The sequence below is a fragment of the Schistocerca serialis genome, chromosome 4, assembly GCF_023864345.2.
Source record: "Schistocerca serialis cubense isolate TAMUIC-IGC-003099 chromosome 4, iqSchSeri2.2, whole genome shotgun sequence".
NCBI classification, from domain to species: Eukaryota; Metazoa; Arthropoda; class Insecta; order Orthoptera; family Acrididae; genus Schistocerca; species Schistocerca serialis.
In genome coordinates this window covers 638,055,034-638,071,375 of record NC_064641.1, presented here as the reverse complement: position 1 = coordinate 638,071,375, position 16,342 = coordinate 638,055,034, and the positions used below count along the sequence as shown (strand labels likewise).

At 37.4% G+C, this 16,342-nt stretch overlaps 1 protein-coding gene across 1 annotated transcript in view; it reads left to right on the top strand.

The window, feature by feature from the left end:
- The window catches only part of LOC126475487 (fatty acid synthase-like), a 412,274-nt gene that overhangs the window by 340,709 nt on the left and 55,223 nt on the right, over nucleotides 1–16,342 (top strand). The window contains exons 28-30 of the mRNA XM_050103394.1: nucleotides 2,639–2,787; nucleotides 2,876–3,123; nucleotides 7,688–7,900. Coding sequence (XP_049959351.1) covers nucleotides 2,639–2,787; nucleotides 2,876–3,123; nucleotides 7,688–7,900 — 610 coding nt within the window. The remainder of the gene's footprint in view (nucleotides 1–2,638; nucleotides 2,788–2,875; nucleotides 3,124–7,687; nucleotides 7,901–16,342) is intronic.

The following is a 16,342-nucleotide window of genomic DNA, read 5'->3' as shown; positions in this document are numbered from 1 at the left end:
TGTTGGCCTCAGTTGACAGGCTTCAAGCGTGTTCTATATGCAAGAAGTAGTACTAGGGTAGTAGTGTATGTGTGGCATGCACATGTGGGTTTTTTTGGGCCCTGTGAAGATACATTCTGATGTCATATAGGAAATATTAGTATTCCCATTAATTAAAGAGATCAGCATTTGTTTTGGCAGAGTGGAGAAAGAAAACGTTAATATAGTATTAGTTAACAGGAGGTGCATTTATGGGAAGGACCCAGAACTAGTCTTACTTATAAATGGTGATAAGGCCCACATAATACTAGGGACAAGAACCTGGCTGAAACCAAATGTTAATGGAATGAAGCTCTAAATTCTGATTGGGTTATACATTGTAAAAATGTGATGCTAGATTAGCTGTCAATCTTAGCTGTAAAAACTACAATAGCATATAGCACCAACAGAAGACTTAAGCAGACATCTCCCATCTACAACAATCATAAGTGAAAATTGCATTAAATGACTAACAAATAAAATTAATCTGTAACTGAAGTTCCTTCTGCAGCAATAAGATTATAAGACAGTGACAGCGTCACAATACAATATGGATATACAGTAGCCTAAAGATGGTCATTGTGCTAAAATAGGCCTATTGCTACTTATAAATTACAGCAATAAAACAGCATCAATTATAGCAGCATTTTGGTTCAATACTATTATTACATCATCAGTACTGCTACTCAGTGAATGACTTTGGCATAACACTGATGTTTCTGGTCACACAAGAGGTGAGGGTTCCAAAGGATTGGAAAAGGGTGGAGGTCATCCCCGTCTTCAAGAAGGGACATCGAACAGATGCACAGAACTATAGACCTATATCTCTAATGTCGATCAGTTGTAGAATTTTGGAACATGTATTATGTTTGAGTATAATGACTTTTCTGGAGACTAGAAATCTACTCTGTAGGAACCAGCATGGGTTTCGAAAAAGACGGTCGTGTGAAACCCAGCTCGCGCTATTCGTCCACGAGACTCAGAGGGTCATAGACACGGGTTCCCAGGTAGATGCCGTGTTTCTTGACTTCCGCAAGGCGTTCGATACAGTTCCCCACAATCGTTTAATGAACAAAGTAAGAGCATATGGACTATCATACCAATTGTGTGATTGGATTGAGGAGTTCCTAGATAACAGAACACAGCATGTCATTCTCAATGGAGAGAAGTCTTCCGAAGTAAGTGTGATTTCAGGTGTGCCACAGGGGAGTGTCATGGGACCGTTGCTGTTCACAATATACATAAATGACCTGGTGGATGACATCGGAAGTTCACTGAGGCTTTTTGCAGATGATGCTATGGTGTATCAAGAGGTTGTAACAATGGAAAATTGTACTGAAATGCAGGAGGATCTGCAGCGAATTGACGCATGGTGCAGGGAATGGCAATTGAGTCTCAATGTAGACAAGTGTAATGTGCTGTGAATACGTAGAAAGATAGATCCCTTATCATTTAGCTTCAAAATAGCAGGTCAGCAACTGGAAGCAGTTAATTCCATAAATTATCTGGGAGTATGCATTAGGAGTGATTTAAAATGGAATGATCATATAAAGTTGATGTGTAAAGCAGATGCCAGACTGAGATTCATTGGAAGAATCCTAAGGAAATGCAATCCGAAAAGAAAGGAAGTAGGTTACAGTACACTCGTTCGCCCACTGCTTGAATACTGCTCAGCGGTGTGGGATCCGTACCAGATAGGGTTGATAGAAGAGATAGAGAAGATCCAATGGAGAGCAACGCGCTTTGTTACAGGATCATTTAGTAATCACGAAAGCATTATGGAGATGATAGATAAACTCCAGTGGAAGACTCTACAGGAGAGATGCTCAGTAGCTCGGTATGGGCTTTTGTTAAAGTTTCGAGAACATACCTTCACCGACGAGTCCAGCAGTATATTGCTCCCTCCTACGTATATCTCGTGAAGAGACCATGAGGATAAAATCAGAGAGATTAGAGCCCACACAGAAGCATACAGACAATCCTTCTTTCCACGAACAATACGAGACTGGAATAGAAGGGAGAACCGATAGAGGTACTCAGGGTACCCTCCGCCACACACCGTCAGGTGGCTTGTGGAGTATGGATGTAGATGTAGATGCTGATTGGCATACATGTATGCCATTTGATGCAGGTTTCATCACTTTTGCTGGTACACTTTTCTGCACACTCTCTGTTGTTTGGATTCATTCAAATCATTCTTTCTGGGTGGTGCAATTTTCATGGGATATTGGTATTCAAATCTAGGAGAAAGAACATTGGGAATAGTGCATGAAGGAAACTCAAGTGAAGGGTAAAAACTGTGGGACATGTAGATACTTATTGAAATTGTATTCATTGTCATCCACTAACACCAGCTTTAACCTATACGAAATTAAGGAAGGGAAGATTAGCTTGAATGCATTCATTGTATTAGTATGTTAATTTTGTTCAGCTCCTTCATCAATTGATAATTTTAACCTGTATACTTTCCTGTTATCTTTCTTTGTTAAAGTAGACTAGTTTTGTATGTTCAGATAAAATGTTCAGTGTCAAGTCCAATCACTACAACAAACAAATACCTCAGTATTCATAAATGCTGTTTGTTATAATTTGTAATGCATTTACTGCCATCTTTCTTCAGGTACATGGCTAGTGGACATCATATAGGAAAAGTTCTGCTTTGCATCAGGGAAGAAGAAAAACACAATGAGTCCAAGATATCCCAGCCCTTGATGGTACAGGCAAAACCTAGGATTAGCTTCACTCATAATGCAGTCTGTATTGTTACAGGTATATAACTATAGCAAAAATAAAGACATTTACATGTATAGTAACTTCATATTTGTAGCAAAATTATCTACAAAACTGCAATACACAGGTGGTCTTGGAGGAGTTGGCCTCCAGCTATCAAACTGGCTAGTTTCACGTGGCCTACGACAGTTGGTCATTACATCTAGAAGAGGTGCATGCACAGCATATCAGCAGCTTTGTCTGGAAAGATTGAGGAAAAAGGGTGTGGCAGTGCATGTTGCTGTGGATAATATGTGCACAAATGATGGAGCAAAAAGTATTATAAACCAGGCAAATAAAATGGGCACTGTCATTGCAATATTTCACCTGGCTGTAGTAAGTAACACACTTTTTCTCTTAAGTGAAACCGCTTACAGCATGATAGATAGTTACCAGGTATGATAAGCATATTTTTATACTATGTATACAATGATATTCTGGTTCCATAAGACAATACAGAAACATATTGGATTGAAACTCTGAAAAGTCAGAAGCTTAAATAAGAACTATATTCGTTTCTTTCAAGGAGACTCTCTTAAGAGAGGAGGATGTGCTGGTCTAACATAAATCAGAAAAAATAACTTACTCAAAACAGAGCATATTATACTAAGTACTGTAAGAAAGAGATTAGCACAGTGAAGAGCAGAAGTTGCTTTTCTATTTCATTTTAGTGGTGAGCCATAGTGCACTTTTATTCCAAAAATTGAGCTAATAACTGTTTTGACAGTTGCCTTTCAATGTTGCATTTTCATGTCTTTTTATGTGACACGTGTAAGTTTGGTGGCATATAGATGTTGCTATTAAATTTTAAGGTAACTGCTGTTTGTTGGTACCTTTCTGCCACTATATGCTGATGCAGAGTGTTATGGCCACTTCAGGTGTGAACTGAGCTCCTCTATACAAGACCCACCTCCGACATCACATGCATGTTATAGTCCATTGCATACGTGCTGCTTGCATGCACTTACACTCTAAATCTGTTATTTGCTCAGAGCACCATCTATGGTGATAGCTCAATGATAGATCAATGTCAAATTGATAATTTTCATACACTAGTATCACAGAATGATGTCAGTTAAACAGCTCATGAAATTTCCATTTAATACAATTTCTTACAGTTTCAAACTTGAACTTGAACGGGTTCAGTAGTGCCAGACAGATAGAAGTGAATTATGAAAATTTCATCCTCTGCTGAATGTGTTCCAAGTATCTGTGCTGCATAGTGTAACCATTCTCTTGCCTAATTCACATAAATATCAAATTTATTCTTTTGCTGAGATGTAAAAGTTGGAAATTGTGTGTGACTTACTGTGCATTCTTCTAGCAGTTGACGAGTTGTTATTTGAAATGTAATATACTCAGTTTTTTTGTGGTTCTCTATTGAAATGTTGCTTATTGCCCAGGAAATATGACAGGTTTTATCTGTAGAAAGGATGTGTGTTGATTTGCACATTGGAGTTATTACCATCACTTCTTTTTAGAGATTAGTTCGTGTTTTACTCATTAATAACATGGGAAATTAGTAAAATGTCACAAAAGGAGATCACATTAACAGTGACTTCACATTTTCCCACCAAACCATATCAGAAAATCACACCATGCTACACGTGATGCAAAGTGAGAGCACCTGTACAAATAAGTTCAGTTCATGTGAATTTTCAGAGAACTAAAGAACCATGAATTGTTTGCAAAAATAATATCAAGTAGAAATGATGTGTCTCTGGGGAATGCAAATTGTGAACTGAACTCTAGAACGATCTTCATAGAACTAAATTCTGGCATGTTTTCAACTACTACCTGTAATCTAAATGTGCGCTTCAGAATATTCTGGAAACCTCCGTTGTCGTTTTAATTATTGTATTCACATCTGGTTCTCTTAACGTAGAATGCTTATATACAGTTGTATGTTTTTATGACTAGAAAAATTTAAGAGTCAAAATAGTTTTAAAAGATCTCTAAAATAACCATGAATTGAATACTGACGTTTCCAGAATACAAGACATGAAAAAGTTTAATATGTTTTGGATAAATGGCAGCATCGGTCATAAATATTGCAACCTTTATTCTCCATACAGAGAAACTCCCATAGAAGCTGAACAATATCTTTTAGGATATGTGACATAAATACATTGAAAACTATTTATTGTAGCCTGGCACATTCACTCATTTTATACACCATTTCTTTCTGAGGCACAACACACAAAAACACATTTTTAATCCAAGACAGGTTTTTAAGAAACAAGCTTCAACCTGAGCAGCTATTAGTCCAAGACTTAAATAGTTAAATGTGTTGCCTGTAGTCCTCTACATTCTGTTGAGTGAACACTACATTAAATTGGGGTGAGGGAAGAGACATTTAACCACAACTAATGGTCCAGCAAAAGCATTCATCCTTCTAACCCACAATTAACCAGAAATCTTTTTTAGTGCTGCTAGTGGACAAAGATAAAAGACAGAAGAACACAAAACCACCCTTGCTTTTGGAACTGTTAGTTCCTTCTCCATAAAGGAAAGAAGGATAGGTTGGGGGAGGTTAAAAAGGAAGGGCAGGTCACTCAGACCCCAGGATGTGAGGGAACAAATTTGAAGACAAGGGGAGACCCACATTCTGTACTCATATCTTGCTTAAGCAACATTGTTGCTTTTGTTGTTGTTGTTCTTCTTCTTCTTCTTCTTCGTAGCATTAATTTTGCATTGTATAGTGTCCACTGTACTCAAGGTCTGGCAAATTTATTTTATTTAAATTTGCAGCCGGATGCCCTTTCTGTTGCTGCAGTCATCAGTTAACTAAGGGAGGGAAATCATTTGTGCCCGCTGTTTGTGAATTGTGTAAACTTTGTTCTGTGTGTAATCATATTTTAGCTGTTTGTGTATTATTTTTTATGAGTTGTAAATTGGGGTCCAACCCGTCAGTTGACTAAGGGAGCATTGGAAACAGCCAAAAAACCACACACAGGCTGGCCAGTGCAACCAGCCATGGTTGTTAATTCGCTACGCATATTCGATCCAGGTCTAGCTCATCTTACTGTCTCAAAACCTAGTTCACTGTAAACTATATAAGCAAAGCTTGTATTGTGTTAACATGAGCAATAAAGATAAAATGTAAATCAAATAACTGAGCTGCTTGTAAGATCTCTTCAAAGATATTGCAACTGCCACACTTACTTTCCAGTAGATTTACTGCTTAATGTTAATTACTTTCCAGTAGATTTACTGCTTAATGTTAATTGTTGCAAGTCCACCACATGGGTTCAATCCATCTTCCTGTCTCATGAGTTAGTATGCATCACGTGTGCTCTATGAGCAGCTCTCATTTTGTGTTATCTCAACAAAAGTGAGCAATGTAAAGCAAATAACTGAATATCTTATAAGATATTTTGAAAAATATTGGAACTGTCACACCCAGATTCCAAAAATTTACTCCAAACATGGTATTTGTTGCAACTAAGAAAATCAGTTTAGTTTTATTGTATTTGACAAACACAGCACAAGAGAAAAAATAATTTCCATGCAGACTTTACCTTACTGACTAGTGATCAGAGCAAGGTTCTTAAATCTGTTGGAAATGTCTCCAATAAGTTCCCATTTGACATGAGCTTAAGGAAGGATATTTTTACAGGTCAGAACCATAGGGTAAGTGTCAGCAAAGATACCAAAGAGAAAATGGACATATTGTCAAAAGTGTCAAACGGAAGTGTGCTGGGATCCCTGTTGTTTATAATACATATAAATTACATATGATTACATATGACAGAAATTCATTCTAATGTTAGATGTAATCTAATGCTATTTTGCAGAATTAAGCAGTTATGAGATTGTGCAATTCTTCAGGTCATCTTGCAACAATGGAGAAGTGATAAACATAAGTGAAATAGGCATAAATGTAAGCAAGAAGCAGTTGGTCAGTTTCTGATCCAGAAACACTAAGATGACTTTTGAATATCTGAGTATAATCTAGGAGGAGAGATCATCTCCTTTAGTGGAAACTGATTTCTAGTACCTACGAGTGATATTTTATGGCATATTGCTTTGGTTACTGCATGTGAAAAGGGTAGTTTGCAACGCAAACAGGTCCCTCCTCTAAGCAATGAGAATCTTCAAAATTGCTCCTTTCCTGATAGTTTTGCTATGTGAAACATAGCTTGAATAAGCATGAAAAATAGCTTGAATAAGCACAGTTTATCAACATCTACAGCTACATCATTCTCCAAGAGCCACCTAATGGTGTGTGGTGGAGGGTACTTTTCGTACTATTAACTGAGCCCTCCAACCATGTTCCACTCACGAATAGCATGTGGGAAGAATGACTGTCAGTAATCCTCTTTATTGGCTCTAATTTCTCGAATTTTCTCCTCATGATCATTATGCAAGATGTATGTAGGGGGAAGTAACGTGTTGTCCAACTCTTCCCGGGAAGTGCTCTCTCGAACTTTCAATAGTAAATCTCTCCATGATGCACAATGCCTCCCTTGTAACAACTGCCAACAACTGCCAATAGTCAGTTAACAGTTGTTAATTATTAATGAAATTCTTCACTTTGTTTTAACTTATCTCATTCCCCTTCCCTGAAGGCTCTCCTCTTTCATGGGTTTGGATTTGTTGAACATAGTGACTGAATGAATACATACTGTGGCATACATGAGAGTAAGTGTCATCTTCATTTAATTCATAGAAAATAGTGCAATAACATACTTCTTTACTGACTTAGGATGAGTTTCCAATTTCAAGTATTCTGAAATTAATTTTTCTTGCATGACCATCATTTCTCAAGCGAAGTGTGGCCTCAAAACCTTCCCAGGATTGTCAATGTTTATTGGCTTAATTTGCGCAATATGTACTCACAGAATATAATTTACATTGATCATGTTGCTAACAAATCTGCTCCATTGCTTGCTAACAGGTGCTAAGAGATGGCCTCATACAAAATCAATCAGCGGAAACATTCCGTGAAGTATGGGAACCCAAATATTCAGCAGCATACTGGTTAGATATGGAATCTAGAACACTATGCCCTGATCTTAAGTACTTTGTATTTTTCTCAAGTGGATCTGGACCATGTGGTGTTCCTGGGCAATCAAATTATGCATTTGCCAATTCTGCAGTAGAGCATCTCGTAAGTATATGACATACAAATGTTCCTATTGTTTTACTTATAAATTTGCTATTGTGGACATCACTATATATATAGACACACACACACACACACACACACACACACACACACACACACACACACACACACACACACACACATACACACACACACACAATACTCTTTTTTAATTTGACTTACAGGTTATGGTTTTCAGAATATGGAAGCATATTATAAGTATTATATCTGGTGTTTATTCTAAAACATCCTGCAGAGGACTCTCCCAAAAGGCTGATATTTTGATAAGAGCTTCACAATGCAGATATTTGTGTATATTCTTTTTTATGAGTTGGGCACAGATTTTTAAATTTTTATAAAGTGAGTTTCTTCCCTTTATTTTCTTGGAATACCCCATTTCGGGTTTAAACAAGCTATTTTAGCCTTTCAGCATATAGCGGAGATACTGAGTTGCAGATAGGCACAACAAAAAGACTGTCACAAATAAATAAAGCTTTCAGCTATTAAGGCCTTCTTCAACAATAGATGTAGACGGAGACACACACACACACACACACATACACACACACACACACACACACACACACACACACACACACACACATGTAACTCACAAACATGACCATAGTCTCAGGCAACTGGAATTGGTGTCTGTTGGCTGAGACTACAGTCGTATGTGTGTGAGTTGCATTTGCGCTTTTGTGTTTATTTGCATGTATATGTGTGTGTGTCTATGTGTCTATGTCAGTTGTTGACGAAGGCCGCAATGGCCGAAAGCTTTATTTATTTGTGACCGTATTTTTGTTGTGCCCATCTGTGACTCAGCATCTCCGCTATATGGTGAGTAGCAACTTTCCTTTTCATAATATTGTTACATCCCATCATGGATTTTTGAATGTTTGCTATTTTAGCCTTTTTGAGTCTTAATGTAGTCATTTATTAAATGTAGTATGGTAATTTTCAGCCAGTGTTTCTTGCTGTTTATGGCAAAGTGTTTCTATAAAAACTTTTGTTCACTGTGTTTACTTTCATTGAGTGTTATTTCAGTGGACACTTAAATGTTTGGTTTTAGACAAGAAATTGTGTCAAGTTTTTGTGGTATTGATATTAGTTGTGGTTTAGTTGTATAGTTGCTTTCTTAGCCAAGAGCAAATTTTGAAATTACTGTTGTTAGTTCTTTAAATCATTCTACCATAGTAACTGAACTTATGGAAGGTTGGTGTTTAGTTTTTCAGTAATTGTTAACATCTTACCATGTACGAGAAGTGTGGGCTTTGTTGTAGGTTTGTGAGTAGTGGGTTATGGTGTGAGATTTGTTCATAGTATTTCCACTAAGAGAAGGGATGCAATGGGCAAGCCAGTGGGATTTCTAATGAGATCTTCTCCTGGAAATGCAGAATATTTATCAGAAATAACTAATAGAGGAGCAGGAGCATAAACCTGTTGGGTCAGTATGAATGACCCATCCCAAACATCCCAGACTCTAATATCTTGATATATCTCGAGTGCCCAGTCCCCTTGTTGTTAGGCCGCCCACCCAGTTGGCGTCGTGCCTAGAGCTCCTCAGCGTGACGCCAGGATAAGCGCACTGCCGCTGCAGTTACAAAACACAAAGGAGTAACTAGATAAGATGAGGAGGAAGAAGGGTGATGGGGAATGGGAACTGACAGTTGGTAAGAATGCTACAAGGAGGAGAAGATATCCTGTCAGTTGTATTTTGCAGCAGTAGATTTTACTAACTGTGAGAGTTTAGAGATGAGGAGCCTCTTGTAGCTGTGGGTGTAGGAAACATACAGCAGACCTCAGAAGGCACTGATGATGGAGAGCATGGCTCACATTGTAGTGGTACCAGTTGAGTCTATGAATGATTGGGTTTCACTAGCCATGGCCTGCACCTCAATGTGTATGGGAAGGGGAGGTTGGCAAAGCTTATAGGTGACGGTGTAGTGAGCAGTGGTGGAATCACCCATGGGAAAATTTCTTTAATAGTTGCTGTTAGATCTGTACCTTTTTTAGACTGAAGTAAGCTGATAGGTATTCCTACTTAAAGAAAGTCTCTTTAACATAGGACCCACCTTCAAAGAAGGTCAGGTATCCAAGTTGTGCAGAAAATAGCATATGTCATCAAAATATAAGAGATATTGGAGATAAAGTTAGTGAACTGTTCATAGATGTTGACTCTGACATTATTGGTATGTCAGAGCAACACTTAACAACATTGTGAAAAGGAAAGTTGCTACTCGCTATGTAGCAGAGATGCTGAGTTGCAGATAGGCACAACAAAAAGACTGTCACAAATACAACTTTCGGCCAGTAAAGCCTTCATCAAAATTAGACAACAAACACGCACATACACACTCACACTAACACAACTCACACACATGACTGCAATCTCATGACTCCTGGATTTTCCAGAGCACCACTTAAATAATACAACAATTAAGAGGCTTCCTTTACCACAATACAGAGTAGCTGACCGTTCTTCAAGGATTTCTTTGAGAAGTGGGGAAGTGGTCATATCCTTTTGTGTCTGTAGATGTATCAAAGCACTGCACTGAACAGGGATTTGAATGCTGTGCAGGGGCAGTTGAATTTAGTAAAATTAAACTTTTAATTATAGTTGTTTATAGGTCCTCTGACTTTGGAGCACTTTTGTTCAAGCTAGAGGAGGTTCTTGATTCACTTTATAGGAAGTACCAAAAATTAGTTGGATGTGGTGACTTCAATACTAATTTTGTGTGTGACAGTGCAAGAAAAAGAATGTTGAATGATCTCCCAGTTCATATGACCTGATTTGGACTGTATTTTTTCTAACCAGGGTGCAGGGCAACAGTAGCACAACAATAGACAATATTTTTATTCATACTTCCTTGCTAGATGGACATTCTATTAGTAAAAGAGTGAATGGGCTTTGAGACAATGATGCACAAATTTTATCATGATAAGGTTTTTGTACTCAAACAGATGTTATATATAATTACAAACTATGTGGAAAAGCGAATCCATTGGCGACAGAGAGTTTTTAAGCATCATTAAAAAACAAGAGAGGCAGGATGTTTGTAGTTATGATAAAATAAATGATAAATAAAATGCTTTCAGTAACATATTTGTCATGCTCTTTGAAAGTTGTTTTTCATTAGAATGTTCAAAACTGGGTACTAGCAGTAAAAGACAGCATGAGTGGCTGACTAGTGGATAATAATATAATGTAGAACAAAGTGGGAATTATTAAAAAAAAATTAAAAGTAGTCACAATTGAGCTACAGTAGCCCATTACAAACAGTGTAGTCTGCACAAGATAAGGTGGCTGATTTGCAGTGACAAATTTTCATCAGAAGTGCTGAGCAAGTTCATGATGTAAGTGTTTGCCACCTTTTGGCTGGGTGGCAATTATAGAATTGAGGTGCATGCCCTGCAGTCTCAAGATTTTACAGAAACTATCTGAAGAAAAAAAATTTTTTTTGAGTTAGTTATAGCTTAATATCTCAAGTTCATGATGATGTGCCCATCATTTCATTAATGGTCATAAGTATTGTGATATTTACATGGAAGCAACACACTGTGTGAAATTTGAAAAAGTTTACAATGAAAAATGGTGGTTACTATGATTTTGCTTTTGGTGCAAATTACATAATATGTTGCTGCATGTGAAATTTAGATAACATATCAAATTTTTCTTTAGACTTGGGTGGAGGTCACAATCTTGATCTGATGTAGCACACTCATTTGGTATCATGCTATGCCAGTGATAAAAGCAGAGTGAAATATCCATAACATTCCACATATTTCATAAATGGTGTGAGATACTGAAATGATATTTTGCCAAATAATAGCACACAAAGAGGAGAGTATTTTACCATACAGTAGCTATGCAAAATTTCATTTTCTACTATCAGTAGCTGGTGAAATGAGAAATGCTATGAGTTTTGGAACAACGCAAATGAAGACATTACAAGCTTGTTTTGTAATGAGGATATGTTTTTTGAATGAGCTAGTGACCTTCCTCAGTTTCTCACTTAATGACTTAATAAACCACTCTTTCAGAATTCTCTCACAACTGCATCTGCACAACATGTTAGAGCAATGACACTGTGTAAACTCTGCTGTGTTTTGACAAAAGAAGCAAATTTTAATACGGAAACAAGAAAAATGTGTAGGTTTTACTCAAAATTTGCCACTCATGGTGCTTCGCTGAAAGTTACAAATAGTTAACAAGCCAAGAGAAAACAAATTGCTGCATTTTCAGTACAATTCTTGTTAGATACTAAACAATGCAGAGATGGCAGATCTTTTTGAATGGTCACGATGCACTTGTGGGTGTGAAGGGGCTTCACTTAATATTTACAAAAAATGTAAGCATAGGCTTCAGTTTAGAGTGGCACTTACCCTACAATGCTCAGCATTTCCCCTATAGTGCCTACCCATAAACCCACTCCCACCCCCACTACCAGTCTACCCATGTCTGCACTGCCGACTGTGCAACTATCAGCCATGGTTACCTGTGTTTCCTCTAGAGTAAGGCACTTAAAAATGTTACTAGGAAGGGAAACTGTATGTGATAAGCAAATAGAATAGCTAATTCACAGGGTAAAATTAAAATGATATCAAAGTCAGTAAAGATAGTACATAGTAAAAATGTTTCTGTTATGATAAGTCAGATTTAGGTACAGAAGTTGACAATCACTTTCTGAACATAGTGGTGAATTAAATAAAAACTTAGTTACTAAAGGGCGTCATATAACTTAGAAATGATCAGTTTCCTGAGTGATTGCAGTACTTAGTTGTAAAGCTGCTTTATAAAAAGGGAGAAAGGTATAATGTAAACTGTTTTAGACCTATTTCTATGTCATCAGTCCTTGCTAAGGTTGTTGAAAAGGCTGTGTGTAAGAATAATGGATCATTTCATTTCACATAAGTTGCTGTCAAATGTAGAGTTGGTTTTAGAAGTGGTTTGGCAACAGAAAATGCTATATTTTCCTTTCTATTTGAGGTACTGGATGGATTAAACAAAATGTCTCAAACACTAGGCATCTTTTTTGATTTAATAACTAATATTGTTCTAGAAGTTGTACCATTATGGTAGCTCACAATTGGTTCACCTCTTACTTTAAGAACAAGCAACTGGTCATTCTCTACAGTATTGAGAATGGCTATGATGTGAAGTCTGAGTGGGACATGGTCAAATGAGGAGTGCCCAGGGATCATGCCTGGGACTACTCCCCTTCCTTATTTATACAAATGATATGCCTTCTAGTATTACAGGTGATTTTAAAATATTTCTAAATTTCTGTTTGCTGATGACACTAGCTTGGTAGTAAAGGATGTTGTGTGAAACATTGGGACTGTTTCAAATAGTGCAGTTTAAGACATAATTTCATGGTTTGCAGAAAATAAATTGAAGCTGAATCACAGTACGACTCAGTTTTTACAGTTTCTAACACACAACACAACAAAACCTGATATTCTGCTTGCATAGAAGGGGCATATGATTAGTGAGACTGAACAGTTCAAATTTATAAGTGTTCAGATAGATAGTAAACTGTCATGGAAATCCCATGTTCAGGATCTTGTTCTATGACTTAATGCTGCCATTTTTACTGTTAGAACATTTTCAGAAGTTAGTGGTAGGTTGGTATGAAAAGTAGTCCACTTATCTTATTTTCATTCACTAACATGTTGGTATTATATTTTGGGGTAACTCTTCCCATTCTCAAAGAGTATTCTTGGCTCAGAAACAGCTGGTTCGTGCAATAAGTGGTGTAAGTTTGAGAATCTCTTGTCGACCACTATTTATTAGGCTGGGTATTCTGACATTGGATTCTCAATATATGTATTCTTTAATGTCATTTCCTGTTAACAATGTCAGCTTATTCCCAAGAATTAGCAGTTTTCACTCAGGTAATACTAGGCAGAAATCCAATCTGCATTTGGATTGCATCTCGACTGTTGCACAGAAAGGCATGCATTATTCTGCTGCATCCATTTTCAATAAGCTACCACAAGAATTCAAAAATCTAAGCAGTAATCCAAACAGTTTCAAATCCAAACTGAAGAGTTTCTTAATAGGTCACTCCTTCTATTCTGTCAAGGAGTACCTTGAAAAATTAAGCTAATTCCTGTGTCACTTTGTTGAGTGCATTTATATAAATGTATAGCTTGTCATCTTTTGAGGATTCATGAACATTTTATTTTATCTCTTACTATGTTTCTGTTGTAATTTCATATATTGCTACATTCCATGGCCATGGAGATCTGCTCCCCAATTTGGTCCTACAGAACTTTATGTATAAAATAAAATAAATAAAATATGAAGAACACTAATATTAACATAGGACATTTCATTATAATTTTGACATAGTGACTCTAGTTCTTTATGGAAAATAAATAATTAACTTTTCATTGTATTAGCACTCAAAAAAATCCATAAACAATTGAGATATTTACTCATGCTACAATTATTTTCTCTTTTTATAATATTTTATTGAGAAGTCTTTTACTGTGAAAAGTCTTTTCATGTGTCACTCACATGAAAACACACACAGTAAGATGTGTACCTATGTACGACCAGAACTTGTGGCCTAAAACTACAGCTAACAAGAAGTTTTATATTATGTTTTGGTATATAATTAATAACAATTATATGTTTTGTGTAGTGAAACTTTTTATATTGCCTGTTAGTACATTTTTATAGCCTGAGTAAGGTCTCTCTACAGCACAAGTGGTTAATGATACATATTTCACTGACACAGCTGCTTGTCGGTTCTCCACAGTACAATACATCTTTGAACTTCTCCCCCCAGGGTAATAGTGGACACTTTCTTCACATCCAGGATTCCTCAGAAGAATATTCTATAAAATAAAACAATGCAAAATCCAGGATGGAATGTAACAATATTATGAAAAAGGAAGTTGCCACCCACCATAGAGGGAGATGCTGAGTCACAGATAAGCACAACAAAAAGACTGTCACAAATAAATAAAGCTTTCGGCTAGTAAGGCATTTGTCAACACACACACACACACACGCGTCTCAGGCAACTGAAACCACACTGTGAGCGTCTGGTGACTGGGTGGGGGTAAGGAGCAGGCTGGGGTGGAGAGGGGGAAGGATAGTGTGGCAGGGGTGGTGGACATTGTAGTGCTACAGGTTAGATGGTGGGCACAGGAGAGGTGTGGAGAGGGGGGGGGGGGGGCGGGAGTAGTGGAAAAGGAGAGAAGTAAAAAGACTGGGTGTGATGGTGGAACAACAACTGTATAGTGCTGGAACAGGAACAGGGAAAGGGCTGGATGGGTGAGGACAGTAACTGACCTCCCCGCCCCAGCCTCCTCCTTACCCCAACCCAGTTGCCACCCATCACACACTGGTGCTGCTGCTCGTAGTGTGGTTTCTGTCTATTTTTCACAAAGGCCTTACTGCTCAAAAGCTTTATTTATTTGTGACAGTCTTTTTGTTGTGCCTACCTGCAACTCAGCATTTCCGCCATATGGTGAGTGGCAATTTTCCTTTTCATTATATTGTTATTCTATAAAATAATAATGCGTGTTGTACCCACTGAAAAAGGTATTTCCTCCAGATGCGTCTGCGCCTCAGAGATCATCTGCTATATTTCTTATACCTTCAGAACTACAAAAATAAGTTAACTCAAGTGCCACCAATAGTGTCTCATTATCGAGTTATAAAGACAAGCAACACTGTGCTATACACATTCTTGATTTCAGTACAGTGTATAAATGTGGTTACTATATTTTTCCTTAATGTGTGCAAATTCACATTATTAATTTACCTTGGAAAATCAATTTAAAAACCATGTTTTAGTCCCTACTTCTTTTGTACCATTTAGCCCTTTAAGTGTAGTTTAGTCCTTTGTAGGTTCTGTAAGGTTAAAATCTTCTCATTCGAGCCATAGTTATGACCAGTATTTCTTTTCCTAAAAAATATAAGGAAAAGTGTTTGCCCCAGGGAAATATGATTTTATTATTGGGATAATTTTTGGAAAGTGTAGTTCATCTATAAAGCAGACCACATATAGGGTGCTGGTGCAACTTATTCTTGAGTACTGCTTGAATGTTTGGGATCCGCACCAGGTGGGACTGAAAGAAGACATTGAAGCATTTCACAAAGATTAGCTGCTAGATTTGTTACCAGTAGGTTCAGTCAGCTTGCAGGTGTTACGGATATGATTCGGGAGCTCAAGTGGGAATCCCTGGAGGGAAGAAAACATGCATTTTGAAGCACACTCTGAGAAAGTTCGGAGAACTGGCATTTGAAGCTGACTGCAGAATGATCCAATTGCCACTGCCGCCAACATTCTTTTGGTGTAGGGACCTCGAAGTTATGATATGATATGAGAAATTGGGTCAAGGAGATATATAGACAGTTGGTGTTTGTTTGCTCTACCTGTGAGTGGAACAGGAGGGAATGACTAGTTGTGATTTAAAGTAACC